This window comes from Moschus berezovskii, chromosome 11 (assembly GCF_049115385.1).
Source record: "Moschus berezovskii isolate FMDL1 chromosome 11, NW_MosBer_1.0, whole genome shotgun sequence".
In the NCBI taxonomy this organism is placed as follows: domain Eukaryota; kingdom Metazoa; phylum Chordata; class Mammalia; order Artiodactyla; family Moschidae; genus Moschus; species Moschus berezovskii.
Genome location: NC_142470.1, coordinates 88,734,447 through 88,749,584, shown reverse-complemented (window position 1 = coordinate 88,749,584; position 15,138 = coordinate 88,734,447). Strand labels below are relative to the sequence as shown.

General features: G+C 41.7%; 2 protein-coding genes across 3 annotated transcripts in view; one reads left to right on the top strand and one right to left on the bottom strand.

Moving 5' to 3' along the window:
- Window positions 1-7,926: 7,926 nt before the first annotated feature.
- On the top strand, window positions 7,927-15,131 carry CEBPZOS (CEBPZ opposite strand). Of its 2 annotated transcripts, XM_055399383.2 has the most exons (5): window positions 7,927-7,972; window positions 11,136-11,251; window positions 12,303-12,347; window positions 13,535-13,619; window positions 14,843-15,131. In XM_055399383.2, the coding sequence occupies exons 1-4, from the start codon at window positions 7,944-7,946 to the stop codon at window positions 13,615-13,617; spliced, it is 273 nt and encodes a 90-aa protein (XP_055255358.1). In that variant the 5' UTR covers window positions 7,927-7,943; the 3' UTR covers window positions 13,618-13,619; window positions 14,843-15,131. The 2 variants fall into 2 exon arrangements, with proteins under 2 accessions (XP_055255358.1, XP_088697664.1); XM_088841538.1 differs by lacking the exon at window positions 12,303-12,347.
- The window catches only part of CEBPZ (CCAAT enhancer binding protein zeta), a 25,125-nt gene continuing 23,321 nt past the window's right edge, over window positions 13,335-15,138 (bottom strand). The window contains exons 14-16 of the mRNA XM_055399373.2: window positions 14,543-14,604; window positions 14,370-14,451; window positions 13,335-13,795 (exon numbers count right to left, since the gene is read on the bottom strand). Of these exons, the coding sequence (XP_055255348.1) occupies window positions 13,659-13,795; window positions 14,370-14,451; window positions 14,543-14,604 (281 nt within the window). The 3' untranslated portion in view covers window positions 13,335-13,658. The remainder of the gene's footprint in view (window positions 13,796-14,369; window positions 14,452-14,542; window positions 14,605-15,138) is intronic.

Genomic DNA, 15,138 nt, shown 5'->3' with positions numbered 1-15,138 from the left:
GCTTTTAATGGGGGTTTTCAGGAGGTGGAATAAAGGGCTCCTCCCATTCACATGAGAAAGAAATACTTAATTCTCACCCACCTCCACCCCTGGCTTTTTGCGTACCCACCTCTGACAAAAGGCACAGCGCAGGTGAAAAACAGGCTGAGGATCAGAGAATATTACCTAATGGGTGTATTGTATTACCATTATAGGCAACCCTCCCAAAGAAAGAGTAGATTTTCTTAATAGACAATAATAGATATTAAATGTCTAACACATAGTTATTTAATTCAATCAGGTATAAAATTTTAATATTAGCAAAACAATTTACAGAGAAAAACTTTCTCCTTGGTTGATAGTTTCACACATACATGTCCATGGTGTGAAGTGAAGTGAAAGTTGCTCAGTCGTGTCCGACTCTCCATGAAATTCTCCAGGCCAGAATACTGGTGTGAGTAGCCTATCCCTTCACGAGTGGATCTTCCCAACCCAGAAATCCAACCGGGGTCTTCTGTATTGCAAGTGGATTGTTTACCAACTGAACTATCAGGGAAGCCCCCATGGTGTGATGCAGGGTGTAAAAATTTTCCCTTTTTCCCTTCTAGGTTCTTTGCCTGGTCTAATAATTAAATTGATGTAAGACTGATCAATAGGAGAAAAAAACGAACAAAATTACATTAATGGGTGTTCCATTATAATACGCAGATTCAAAAGGCCATCAGGTAATTGAAGTTTAAATAACATCCTGTTTATTAACCGGGGTTTAGGAAAGGGGTAGGGGTTTGAGGATACAAAGGGGAAGAAAGCCACTCACAGGAAGGCAGGGGAGATGTTTGGAAAACTAGGGCAGTTTGGAAAACTGCCCTGTTCTGCAGATGAGTTTTTCGGATAAAAATATATCCCTAGTAATAGGTATCTTCCTGGTAGAGCCTTTCTTTCCAATGTAAATTTAGGTAATTAAAGGGGGAGGTAAAGAGCTTTTCCTTAATTGGCTGGGTTTTTTAATTGCCTTTAGTTCAAAATTATCCTCATGCCAACGTGGCATATTGTAAGATGGCAAAACCTGGTCTCCTTCAGTGACAGGGAAGTGATGGAATTGCCCAGTAATTTAGTGGGGCGGAAAGAGGCACCCAACTCGAATCTGTCATTTCCTGCCTCAGTAGGCTTAGAAGACTGCAGACCTGAGTTTGAATCTCAGCTCTACCATTTACTTGTATTTGTTTATTTTGTTTTATTGAAGTATTGTTGATTTACAGTGTTGTATTAGTTTCAGGTATACAGCAAAGTGATTCAGTTCTTTTTTCAGATTCTTGTCCATCATAGGTTATTACAAGATACTGAATATAGTTCTCTGTGCTATACAGGGTCCTTGTTTATTTTGTGTATAGTGGTGTGTATATATTAATCCCAAACTCTTAATTTATCCCTCTCTCCTCCCCTTTTCCCTTTGGTAACCATTTTTTAAAAATATTTATGTATTTATTTAACTGTGCTGGTCTTAGCTGTGGCATGTGAGATCTAGTTTCGTGCCCAGGGATCCAACCAGCTCCCCCTGCATTGGGAGTGCCAAGTCTTAGCCACCGGACCACCAGGGAAGTCCCCCTAAGTTTGTTTTTCTATATCTGTGAATTTCTTTCTGTTTTGTAAATAAGTTCATTCATTTACAAATAAGTTGTAAATAAGTATCATTTTCTTAGATTCCACATACAAGTGATATCATATGAGATTTGTCTCTGGTTTGCTTCACTTAATGTGATCATCTCTAGGTCCATCAATGTGGCTGCAGATAGCAATATCTCATTCCTTTATGGCTGAGTAGTTTTCCATTATATATACATGCCACCTCTTCTTCATCCACTCACCTGTCAATAGACACTTAGTTTGCTTCCACAGTTTGACTATTGTAAGTAGTCCTACTATGAACTTTGGGGTGCACTTACCTTTTCAAATTAGAGTTTTCCTTTTTTCCAGATATATGCCCAGGAGTGAGATTGTTGGCTCATATGGAAACTCTATTTCTGTTTCTTTAAAGATACTCCATACTGTTCTCTGTAGTTGCTGCACCATTGTCACCCACAGTGTAGGAGGGTTTTCTTTTCTCCACACCCTCTCCAGCATTTGTATTTGTACACCTTTTGATGATGATTAGTTGTGTTCTTTTGAACTCATAATATACCTTCAGAGGTATATATAAAATAGGGATAATAATAGCTGACCTATTTGACAACAGATAGGTTTGATTCCTAGAAGGGAGATGCTTTGTCAAGGGAAGCATACAATATAATGGTGTCTCCTGCCCTCTAAGTTCATGTCCTGCTCGTTCAAGGTCCCTGAAGTGAAACACTCACTCTCTGTGACATAGTTTTTCCCCAGCAACACTCTCTTCTTTTTTCTTTGATTGAACTGGACTCTTATCCCTGCTTCCTTTGCAGCTTGGTGTGGCCCTGGGGCTCGTGGGAGCTGAGTGAAAGTAGTGTGTGCAAAGTTTTGTTCAGGACCTGGACACAGAAAGTTCATTGTTCTCTAATTTTTCTCTCTCCACTTTCCTAAACCTGGAGGACAGACATGCTGGTAAGCCAGACTTGCTAATTCAGATAAAAACAGCCCGCTAGGAGATGGTAGACCAACGAGATACAGGAACTCAACATGTGATGGATCACCATTCCGTCACCCACCCTACATAGAACCAGTTTCCTGAACTGTGTGTGGAAGAATACAGTTGCCTATCTTGTGGCAGCCACTGGATTTTTGCAGTCTCTTTGTCTCAGCAGTGTAGCGTACATCTTGTCTAGTATACTTTCTGGGTCAAAATGTATTCTTGTTGGCTTCTTCTTAAGTCGACTTTCTGTAAACATCTAGTGAGCTTTTTTTCTTCTTTCTCCCATTCTCTTCTCCAAATCTTTCTCCTTAGTCTTCCTCCATTTTTTTTTCCTGTAGCCCTATGAACATAGTTTTTTAAAAACCACATTTGCCTTTCTCTAAACTCATGCTAACACTGAAGAAGTTAACTCCTAGTTGTGCATCATTACCTAGCTGCTACAGTCATTCATATCAATATATAAATTAAAATAATACCCACATTATTGATCACCTGCATGTAGCAGACATCCTGCCAAGCTGGTAACATTACATGGATGATTTCACGAAGCTTCACTAAATAGCCCTATGAAATCAGTGTTGCTGTTGTTACCATTTTACAGGTGGGTTAATTAGAGTTTTACAGGAGGGAAGTAGAGTCAGACATTTGAAGAGCTGGGACAGGAATGTAGGCAGTGCAGCTGAATCCCCTGGCAGACAGATGGTTACAGCAAGATCTCTGTTAGAGGCCCCAGTGTAATTGTCTGTACCAATGCATTTCCGGTGCTGCTTTACCTGCCATGAGAAACAAGGCCCTGGGACTTTTCACTGAAAAAAAAATTTTACCTCCTAAGGAGATGGATTTTTATGACCACAAGGGAAATAAATTCCCTGGATTCTAGAACATTATATTCAATAACAACATTTGGGGATAAACACAGTATTAAATGCATCCATTGATTGTGAGGTGCATTCCAGTTTCAGAAATGTGGAAAGCATGTACATCATAGAGTTGAGGAAGTTATACTGGTCAACAGAAAGTGTCTCAGTGAGGCAGGTGGTGGATGTGGAAGAGGAAGTTTTAATTTCCATTTTACCGAAGGGAAAGAATTGACCTAAGAGGTTTCAGAGTTAAGAATGAGTAGCTAGGTGTCATTATATTTGTGATTATTTTTTTTTAAGTTTGTAAAATTAAAATATTTGAGTCTTGCTATTTTTCCATATCTTTTAAAATGTTTATTTATTTATTCGTCTTTATTTTTATTTTAGAATGTGCCGGGCCTTTGTTGTGCTCAGGCCTTCTCTGGTTGCGGAGACCGGGGGCTACTCTCTAGCTGCGGTGCACGGGCTTCTCATTGCGGTGGCTTCCCTTGTGGGGCACAGGCTCTAGGCACAGGGGCTCACTAGTTGTGGCTCCCCGGCCCTGGAGCATGGGCTCAGTAGTTGTGGCATACAGGCTTCATTGCTCCACGGCATGTGGGATCCTCCCGGACTAGGATCTTCTCAGACTAGTGATTCAACCCATGTCCCCTGCACTGACAGGTGGATTTCTATCCACTGCACCACCAGGGCGGAGAAGGCAATGGCACCCCACTCCAGTACTCTTGCCTGGAAAATCCCATGGACGGAGGAGCCTGGCAGGCTGCAGTCCATGGGGTCACGAAGAGTCAGACACTACTGAGCGACTTCACTTTCCACTTTCTTGCACTGGAGAAGGAAGTGGCAACACACTCCAGTATTCTTGCCTGGAGAATCCTAGGGATGGAGGAGCCTGGTGGACTACTATCTGTGGGGTCGCACAGAGTCAGACATGACTGAAGCAACTTAGCAGCAGCAGCAGCATCAGGGAAGTCCTGTTTTTCTGTTTCCATACAGCACTACCCCTTGAAGGTCTTATTACCATACATAATAATAGGACGTTATTCAGTGTAGGTGGGAAGGTTGTGTATTTCAGAATCTCCCTTCCAAAAAAGAAAAGGTGTAAGACTGGACTCCCTGCCAAGTGGCTTAGTGGGATTATCTCTTATATTGTAAAGAGTCTTTGTTTCCCTAGGGAAGGTAGAACTTAAGACATTAATTCAAACAGTGACATTAAAAAAAAAGTGACTGGATCCTGTTCTGATACTAATGCCTGTGATTAGGAAGATTTAGGGGCTGTCTAGAACTGGTACTGTGAGGTCTGATTTTTGTTAGTCTCCCTAAGATCAGGGCAACCTGTCAACCATCGTGCATGATTGCAGAATAACTGGGATTAGATGATGCATTTGCTTGTGGACCTCTGGTTCTGCAAAATCCCAGCTTCCTGTTCAGCTCCTGGATCCACCCAGGTCTGAGGCAAGTGGTGCTGGACCTCTCAGATGGTACAGACTCTTGCCTCTGCTGAGTCTGGGAGGTTTATATGAGGCTCCTTTCCTTCAGTTTAAAGAGACTGGTCCCTCTTACCTTCTTTTCCTTTAATTTTTTCTCCCAGGCTATGAACTTACACACACACATACACACTCCCACCCATCCAGAGTACAGGTGACTTTTGTAAAAGTCTAAGGAAAAGACTCTGATGCTGGGAGGGATTGGGGGTGGGGGGAGACGGGGACGACAGAGAGTGAGATGGCTGGATGGCATCACCAGCTCGATGGACATGAGTTTGAGTGAACTCCGGGAGTTGGTGATGGACAGGGAGGCCTGGAGTGCTGTGATTCATGGGGTCGCAAAGAGTCAGACACGACTGAGAGACTGAACTGAACTGAAGGCAATTGAAGTCAAGACTGATGAACAAAGCAGGGATTAGATAGCAGAGGGCTCCTGAGTGTCGATTACCTGTTTTTTAGAGGCAGGTAAACTGGCCCTGAACTGTGAAGCGTGAACTTCCAGATGTTCAAGCTGGTTTTAGAAAAGGCAGAGGAACCGAAGATCAAATTGCCAACATCCACTGGGTCATGGAAAAAGCAAGAGAGTTCCAGAAAAACATCTGTTTCTGCTTTATTGACTATACCAAAGCCTTTGACTGTGTGGATCACAATAAACTGTGGAAAATTCGGAAAGAGATGGGAATACCAGACCACCTGACCTGCCTCTTGAGAAACCTATATGCAGGTCAGGAAGCAACAGTGAGAACTGGACATGGAACAACAGACTGGTTCCAAATAGGAAAAGGAGTACATCAAGGTTGTATATTGTCACCCTGCTTATTTAACTTATATGCAGATACATCATGAGGAACGCTGGGCTGGAAGAAGCACAAGCTGGAATCAAGATTGCTGGGAGAAATATCAATAACCTTAGATATGCAGATGACACCACCCTTATGGCAGAAAGTGAAGAGGAACTCAAAAGCCTCTTGATGACAGTGAAAGAGGAGAGTGAAAATGTTGGCTTAAAACTCAACATTCAGAAAACTAAGATCATGGCATCTGGTCCCATCACTTCATGGGAAATAGATGGGGAAACAGTGGAAACAGTGTCAGACTTTATTTTTTGGGCTCCAAAATCACTGCAGATGGTGATTTCAGCCATGAAATTAAAAGACGCTTACTCCTTGGAAGGAAACTTATGACCAACCTAGATAGCATATTAAAAAGCAGAGACATTACTTTGCCAACCAAGGTCCGTCTAGTCAAGGCTATGGTTTTTCCCGTGGTCATGTGTAGATGTGAGAGTTGGCCTGTGAAGAAAACAGTGCCGAAGAATTGATGCTTTTGAACTGTGGTGCTGGAGAAGACTCTTGAGAGTCCCTTGGACTGCAAGGAGATCCAACCAGTCCATTCTAAAGGAGATCAGTCCTGGGTGTTCATTGGAAGGACTGATGCTAAAGCTGAAACTCCAATACTTTGGCCACCTCATGCGAAGAGTTGACTCACTGGAAAAGGCTCTGATGCTGGGAGGGATAGGGGGCAGAAGGAGAAGGGGACGACAGAGAATGAGATGGCTGGATGGCATCACCGACTCGATGGATATGAGTTTGAGTGAACTCCGGGAGTTGGTGATGGACAGGGAGGCCTGGCGTGCTGTGATTCATGGGGTCGCAAAGAGTCGGACACGACTGAGCGACTGAACTGAACTGAATTGAAACTAGCCCTTCCTGTGCCATCTTCCTTGGGGTGCCCCTTCAGATTATGTTGTGTTTCCTCCCCCACCCGCACCCTCTTCTTTAGCAAGAGATGTTCTACTTCCAGGGCAGTCCAAGATTGAAATTTACCTTGGAATCCAATATGTAGGGAGAGGGAGTAACCTCTGTATTTGGAGAGTTTACTGAAAACTGGCTCCCCTTATCAGAAGTTGACCATCAGGAAGTCAGGATGGAGTTCATGAGTTAGTGGATGCTGGAAATATTTGGGATCCAGGATGGTGTATCTGGTAACACTTTGGTCTCCTAGGCTGAGGGTGATGGGAGAGCCACTCCCTCCAGAGCACGGCAGCTGGCAGAACAGAGATTCTGCCCCCGCTGCCTCTGCTTCAGGGACAGTACCCCCCGACCCCAGAGGTCACAGCTCCCCACTGCTCTGTGTCCTGGGTCATCTGAAGGGAAGCCTGGGCCATCACCAACATCCTGGCCCTTCTGTCCAGTAGGTGCCCTTTGGCAACCAGCAGCAGTGGATTATCTAGACTAATCTCTGTTGCCTCATGTCAGGTAGTTGAAAGGATTCAACTTGAGAATTCCACCAGATTGACTAGCTGGTCTTCCTCTGAGGTGCCCGTGGGAGAATGGACAGCAAACTTACTAGGTCCCTGTTTGTTTTTAATTGAGGTATTTGTTTATTAAGTACATAATTGAAGGATTTACTTTAATTGAAGTATTTGTTTTTAGTTGAAGTGTTTATTTATAAGCTCCTAGTTTCTTCCTTTTTATTTAGGTGTATTAGTTTCAGGTGTGCAGCAAAGTGATTCAATTATTTATACATATATATCTATATTTTATCTATATTTTTTTCAGATTCATTTCCCTCATAGGTTATTACAAAATACTGACTATAATTTCCCGTGCTAAAACGTTAGGTCCTTGCTGGTAATGTATTTTATATGTAGTAATGTATATAAGTTGGGCTTCCCTGGTGGTTCAGATGGTAAAGAATCAGTCTGAAATGTGGAAGACCTGGCTTTGATCCCTGGGTTGGGACCCTGGAGGAGGGCATGGCAACCCATTCCAGTATTCTTGCCTGGAGAATCCCCATGGACAGAGTAGCCTGGCGTGCTACAGTCCATGGGGTCACAAAGAGTTGGCCCTTCTCCAGGAGATCTTGCTGACCCAGGGATTGAACCTATGCTTCCTGTAGTTCCTGCATTGCAGGCAGATTCTTTGAGGCTGAGCCGCCGGGGTAGTAAGAGCACAGGTAATTACGGCCTGGGGGCGGGGCCAACGCCAGGGAGGGGCGGGCTCTGCCCTACTGCGCATGCGCAGCCTCTGGAGTCCGCGCCTCAGGTAAGGTGTTCGTGCAGGCCTCTTGCTAGACCTTTGGCTGTAGCTCTCCGCGCCCGACAGGGTCTCCCCAGAGTGAGGAGAGGGCTGAGGTTTGTAGGGACCACGGCAGAGTTCTGGTATCATAAAGAGGACATTCGGTGACTGTATTCGTCTGCACGAGGAGTGGACCCGAGTGTTTCCGGGTCGCTCGGTGACCTTGGCCCGGCGACCGGGCAGTGGTCCTTGCGCTGAGCGTGCGTGTGGGCACCTGGCCGGGCCGGAGTGTGCTGGGGGTCCCGGCGGGTCGGGAAGAACCCGGGAGCTGGGGAGATGGCAGGAGCCCGGGCACCGGGGCTGCGGGGGCTGCGAGGGGCTGCGGATCCCTGGTAGCCAACCTTAGACCACGCTTGGCTCTTGACACTGGAAACCTGGAAAAACTGCTTTTGTTCATTGAACTTAGGGTCGGAGCTGGGAAGCCTTGTTGTCTAGATTGGAAGGAAAGACCTTGCTGTTTCAAATGTTGCCAGGAGATGCTGAGCGGTGTCCACTACCAGCTATGGTGCACAGCTGAGGCTTTTTGAAGGCAACATGCTTATTTGTCTTAAGCTTGTGCATCCTGAGTCAGCGTCTCAGCCCAGTGTGATGTTAACCTCATGACACACAGCCCTGCTTTTTTCCCAGCCCACCAGAGGACTGCTCTATTATTTATTTATTTTTGGCTTTGCCCTGTTTGCCAGATCTCAGTTGCAGGGATTAAACCCCTGCCACAGCAGTGAAAGTTAGGAATCCTAACCACTAGGCCACCAGGGAACTCTCAGGACTGATTTATTTTAAATGTCACCTGAGTTCCACCTTTATCCAAAAATATTGCTATTCTTATTCCATCTCCACCAGTTAGTAACTTGTGGTGGAATGGTATGCCTTTGGTGTTCATTAAATTGGTTTTATCAGTTCTAAACACGTTTTCTGAAGCTGAGGGACTTGGAATGTGAAATATACATATATGTTTTTAAGAAAGGTAAATGCTTTACAGTGTTATTTGAACTTTTTTCTTGTCTTTTAAAAATTTATTTATGGACTTTTACTTTTTTGAACCTTTATCCTTGCTTTCCTAACAAAACAATTCTACTTGGAATTCCTTACTCTTTGCATCTGGCTGCAAGGCTGGCTTTGTTTTTTTTTTTTTCCACCACTTGAACATTAAAAAATAACCCCAAGATAGCTCCTGTGCTGGTTATGGCTTATTTCCTGGCAGTAAATGTACAGCCTGTGCTTAGTCATGGCCAACTCTTTGCGATCGCATGGACTGCAGGGTACCCCCCTGCCCCAGGCTCCTGTTCATGGGGATTCTCCAGGCAGGAATACTGGAGTGGGTTGCCATGCTCTTTCTCTTCCAGGGGATCTTCCCAACGCAGGGATCAAACCAGGTCTCCCACATTGGAGGCAGATTCTTTACAGTCTGAGCCACCAGGGAAGCCCAAGAATACTGGAGTGGGTGGTCTATCCCATCTCCAGTTGATCTTCCCAACCCAGGAATCAAACTGGGATCTCCCACATCGCAGTTGGATTCTTTACCAGCTGAGCTACCAGGGAAGCCCATAATGTACAGCCCATAATGTAATGCCTAGCACTACACAAAGGAAAACAAATCTTCCTTCCTACTCCCTCACTGCCTCTTAGTTATGTGTAAGTTTTAAATGTTTCTGCTTCATTTCTCTTCAGTTCAGTCGCTCAGTCCTGTCCAACTCTTTGCGACCCCATGAATCACAGCACACCAGGCCTCCCTGTCCATCACCAATTCCAAGTTTTAATCTTTTAGGCCCCAGGGTGATCACATTATCAAAATGAGAGAAGGGATCTTGGGGGTGGGGTGGGAGGGACACCTGGTAACGATATTAGTAGGATAATCCTACCAAAGTATTTAATTACCCCCACCCTCAGACTGTTGAAAAGAAGCCAAAATTGAGTGGAATGAGAGGAGAGCTGGGTAAAGTATTACAGGCTGTGACATTTCACACAGAGAATGGCACAGTGTGACAAAGAAAGCATACACAGGACTGAAATACTAAGTTTAAAAATCACTGGTTCTCCTGGCCTTCTTGACTTTGAGGCAGAGTAAAAACTTGGGTCTGTATTTCATTTACTCAGTAAGAGTCATATATGCTATTTTCTTGTTATATAGATCTTTCCTTGTTAGCTTTTACCTTCGTGAAAGAGAGTAAAGACTCAAGCACTTTCTCCTGATGGGCTTTTATTTTATAATACAGGGAGAGAATCAAGAGTTGAAGTCTAGTCTTGCCACTTTGTGGGTGATCATGGTCAGTGTTTCCCCTTACGTGGTCCAGGAGCCTCTTGTATAAAAGTCACTTGGAGTTGTCTGTAAAAGGGCAGATTACGGGGTGCCAACGCTAGACTTGCTGAATCAGATTTGGGGATTGGGGAATTTCCCTTTGAGGCCCAAGAATATGCTTTTTTTTTTTTTTTGGCTTTGCCTTGTGGCACGTGGTATCTTAGTTCCCCAACCAATTATTGAACCTACTTCCCCTGCACTGGAAGCATGGAGTCTTAACCACTGGACTGCCACGGAAGTCAACAAAGAATATGCATTTTTAACAAGCCTTTGGGGTGATGTGATTAGTTTGAAAAAACTTAGAATAGCAACTCCTTAGGAGCAAGAACCAGTTTATTGCTCATCTTTATATAAAATGCTATGAACTACGGCACATATTTCATTATATTACATAAATAAAAACTTCCAGCTATAAAACATGTATTATATAACCACTTACAGAATAATCTTGCTTTTGTAGGCTACTTCATGAACTCCACATATCATACTCATTAGAACATATCTTAATTCCTTGTTCAGCTAAAATGATTTATCCTATCTCCCACCATTCTATATTCTTAGGCAGTTTAAAAATCTTAGTTCCATAAATTGTTAAGTTAAATGCCTTCAATTTTGTCTCCTCTCTGCTTTCTCTAATCATGTCTCTGGTTCACTGTGCACCTTAAGCATGGAGACTGAAAACTAGGAAAGTGAGACATGTCTAATACAACTTGGATACACTAACTTTGGGGTTTTATTCCAATGTAATCACTCAAACTATTGAGATGTATTGAAGTTCAGTGTTACTAAGTTTGAATATGTTTATTCAGGTTTACATTTATTTGTTAAACTTAGGATGTCCCGTTCTATGGATCCACTGGCAAAGAAGATCTTTAAAGGAGTATTAGTAGCTGAACTTATGGGCATTTTTGGAGCATATTTTTTGTTTAATAAGATGAACACAAGCCAAGGTAATCATAATTCAGAAATTACAGTGTTTTTTAGGGGGGGATGTACAGTTCACTAACACATTTTAGGTTAAATGGCTTTTTTGGAGAAACTGCTTCTTCAGAGTATTAGGTATTAGTATTCAATGTATTAGGCATTTTATGGTACAAGGGGAAGAAGCTAGGTGTTAATTACTGGTATTATAGAATAAAGGACTTAACTTCTCCCCCACTGCGAAAAGTTAAATGTGTGTAGACTAAGGAAAATGTTTCATACTTCAACGGATTTTCCTACTGGGAAGCACAGAGTAGGTGTCCTTGGTCTGGCGTAGTTTGGGAGTATAAGATGGAAAAAATCCAGCCTGTCCATTACACCTCATTGTTTGACAAACTGAGGAAACAAGCAGCATAGCTGAATTGTCAAGTAACCAGTTGCTCGGGTTAGAAAGTTCTTCCTCTTCTTCAGTATTAGGCACTAACAGCCTTTCTCATGCCACTGGCCATCACGGAAAGTGCTTTAACATTTTGTGGGGGAAATTTCCTATTAGCGCCCTCAACTTTTAAAAAATCAAGAAGTGCTACTTTCCCTTTCTCTAAAGCAGGGAATAGTAGTCCTGGGGTGGTGGCCACCTTTGAAACTTGTCATTTAAAGGATATAAGGGTATAAAAGAAAACATACAAATGGTATTTAAAAGCAAACTAAGGTTTAAGGTCAACTTCAACAATTGGGTGTAGTACACTCTTATTTCTAATTCTCTATCAAGGTAAAACGGCATCCATAAAACAGTTCATAAAATTACACAAAGGAATTTCACATTAACACTGAAAATCTGCTTTTAAAATACCATTTTGGAATAAATTATATCACATATATAGGTCAAGTCTTAAAAATTTCAAAATAACTATGGAAGACTACCTAAGTGCAGTTTTGATCCTATCTTAAAAAGATACAGTTTCTCAAATTTATAGGATTCCTATCTTATAGACCCTAAGGCTAGCACTAAATTATGGCTCCACGTGTTAATACAGTGAATTTCTAATCATGCCTAATTTTAAGATTTTTTTTTTTCATTAGATTTCAGGCATACAATGAGCAAAAAATTCCCCTTCATCTTAGAAGGTATGTTTTTCCTTAAGTAAAATTTGTGTGTACAAAGCAGGTTCTTCAGGTAACCTTTATAATTTATGACCAATTAAGGGTTAAATCACTTTTTAATTTTTTGGTATCAGTTTCCAAAAATACTGTTCATGTCTATTTTCACTCCTTTTGAAGAACACAGTAAAGAAAATTCTCATCGCAGTTACCCAGTGAGTGATGGGCTGGATTCTTAATTCTATCAGTGGATTAAGAATGTAGACTTTGGAATGAGACTTATCTGAGGATGATGGGAATCAAATTACTGCTTAAAACTCAAAACTCATATCTGGTTTGCTACCTTCTTGGAGCTTTTTCTTTCTCCATCAAGTAGAGATAATAATGCCCATCTCATGAATTGTTATAAGGATTAAAAAACATAACATTTTGTAATTACTTCGAACAGTATCTGGTATAAAGTAATGCTTGTTAATAGTGTGCATTACAAGGATTAGTAGAGATTATAGATGCCAACGGAGAAGGCAATGGCAAGCCACTCCAGTATTCTTGCCTAGAAAATCGCATGGACAGAGGAGCCTGGTAGGCTGCAGTCCATGGGGTCGCTAAGGGTCGGACACGACTGAGCGACTTCACTTTCACTTTCACACATTGGAGAAGGAAATGGCAACCTACCCCAGTATTCTTGCCTGGAGAATCCCAGGGACGGCGGAGCCGTCTATGGGGTCACACAGAGTCGGACACGACTGAAGTGACTTATTAGCAGCAGCATAGATGCTAGAGCCTGCTGCTGCTGCTAAGTCACTTCAGTCGTGTCCGACTCTCTGTGACCCCATAGATGGAAGCCCACCAGGCTCCCCTGTCCCTGGGATTCTCCAGGCAAGAACACTGGAGTAGGTTGCCACTTCCTTCTCCAATGTGTGAAAGTGAAAAGTAAAAGTGAAGTCGCCCAGTCGTGTCCAACCCTTAGCGACCCCATGGACTGCAGCCTACCAGGCTCCTCCGTCCATGGGATTTTCCAGGCAAGAGTACCGGAGTGTGTTGCCACTGCCTTCTCCAGTGCTAGAGCTTACACACAACATTATGTATCCTGTCATCTTTGTCATTTTACTGTGCAGAAATAAGGGGTAACAGCTGGATTTTTTTCTTCTCAGTATAGTTTAATTTTAACACTTTTACATGATTTTATAAATGACAGCTATTTTTATTTATAGTTTATTACAAATCCATTGAACACTCTGGAATGTATGGAATCAGAGAGCAAGATCAAGAAAAATGGCTGAGCAATAAAAATTAGGAGTAAGTGGAATTTTACTTTGTAATTTATTGAGAAAACACTCATTTTCTTTGTCTTTTAATTTTTTGAGTGATTTTTGGCCTCTTTCTGAAATTTTTCTTCCTCTTGATGATGCTTTTCACATCTCTGTTGTGTAACCAGTCATCACGTTCAGCCTCCCATCTAAGCTGTTTGAGACCTTTGAGGGGGGAGAAGGAAGATGAGTACATTGTAGCTTCTTGGGGGCTCCAGAGAACATCCTGAGTGACAGGAGCATCCAGTCTGCTATGGCCTACAGTCATTTCCCATCTGCTCCACAAACCCCTGCTTGTTTGTTGCCTGCCTTCTGTATTTATTATCAAAGATTTACTTACAAATAAACAACTAGAACAGGAAAGGCTCTAAAGATTTTCTTTTCTCTGAACACTTACTGGTGAAAGAAGAGCAGCCAGTTAACTATCAATATCAGAAATGATTAAAAGATGTATAAAATATTTATAAAGTTACTCAGCAAATAGTCGGCAGCCGACTATATAAAAATAGCCTGCCTCCATTAAAAAAAAAGTAGTTTTTGTAGGCTATAGTCTTTTTTTGCTGTAGTGTACTTTTTAATCCCATATGCTCTGCAGACAGTGAAAAAGTCATCCCCTTCCAGGTTGTAAGGAATCATTTTTCCCTTCTTACTATTAAAAGGTCCTCCAAAAACATTTAGATCTTCAGAAATTATAACTTAAGACTATTTTAAAACCTCAATAAAAATTCAAGTTACTTACTTGCATTATCTTTGTTAGCCATGGCATTCATGCCAATGTTATCAAACTTGGATCCCATATTTTCATCCAATAGGTGGCCAAACTTAAAAAGAAGGGGGGGGAAATACATTTATTAGAAAACTTAAAAAACAACGTAGAAGAGCTGAGTGCTTAAAATGATACATTAGCCTTACCTCTTCAGCAGATACAAATAGGTTGGAGTCATCAAAGTCTCTTTTCTTTTTTTTTCTCGGTCCTAAAAAATAGATTATTAAATTGTAAATCCAATAATTTTGTAGAAATAAGATCTTCAACGTAATCTTAATATATATTTATTTGGCTTAAAACACACAGTTATAATTATCTTCTATGAGCATCATTAGGCAGCTGGCATTTAAAGACAGAAAAATATGAGTTAGTATACAGTATTGTTTTTTTAAGTTAATATCCTAATAGAACTGTTCAGGTGACAATAGTGTCTTCTTGTCTTTCAGATTTGACCATCAATCAAAGTTTGCCCTCTTTCAAAGTATCAGGCAAGATTAAAATTCTGAAATTGACAAGGATGTATTTTAAATATTTAAGGTTAACTATAATTCTAACTAAGTCAGAGGTTTTGTTCCTTGGACTGTGAAGAAGTGATGGAGGGTTTGGTTATTGTGTTATAACTAGAGTTTTGTTTACTACTTGAAATAAAGTGGTTCTTAAAAAAAAACCTCCCCTATAATTCTAAGTATATAAACCTTTCAAAACAGAATAATAAAACATTTTTAATATTTGTTACATTTTT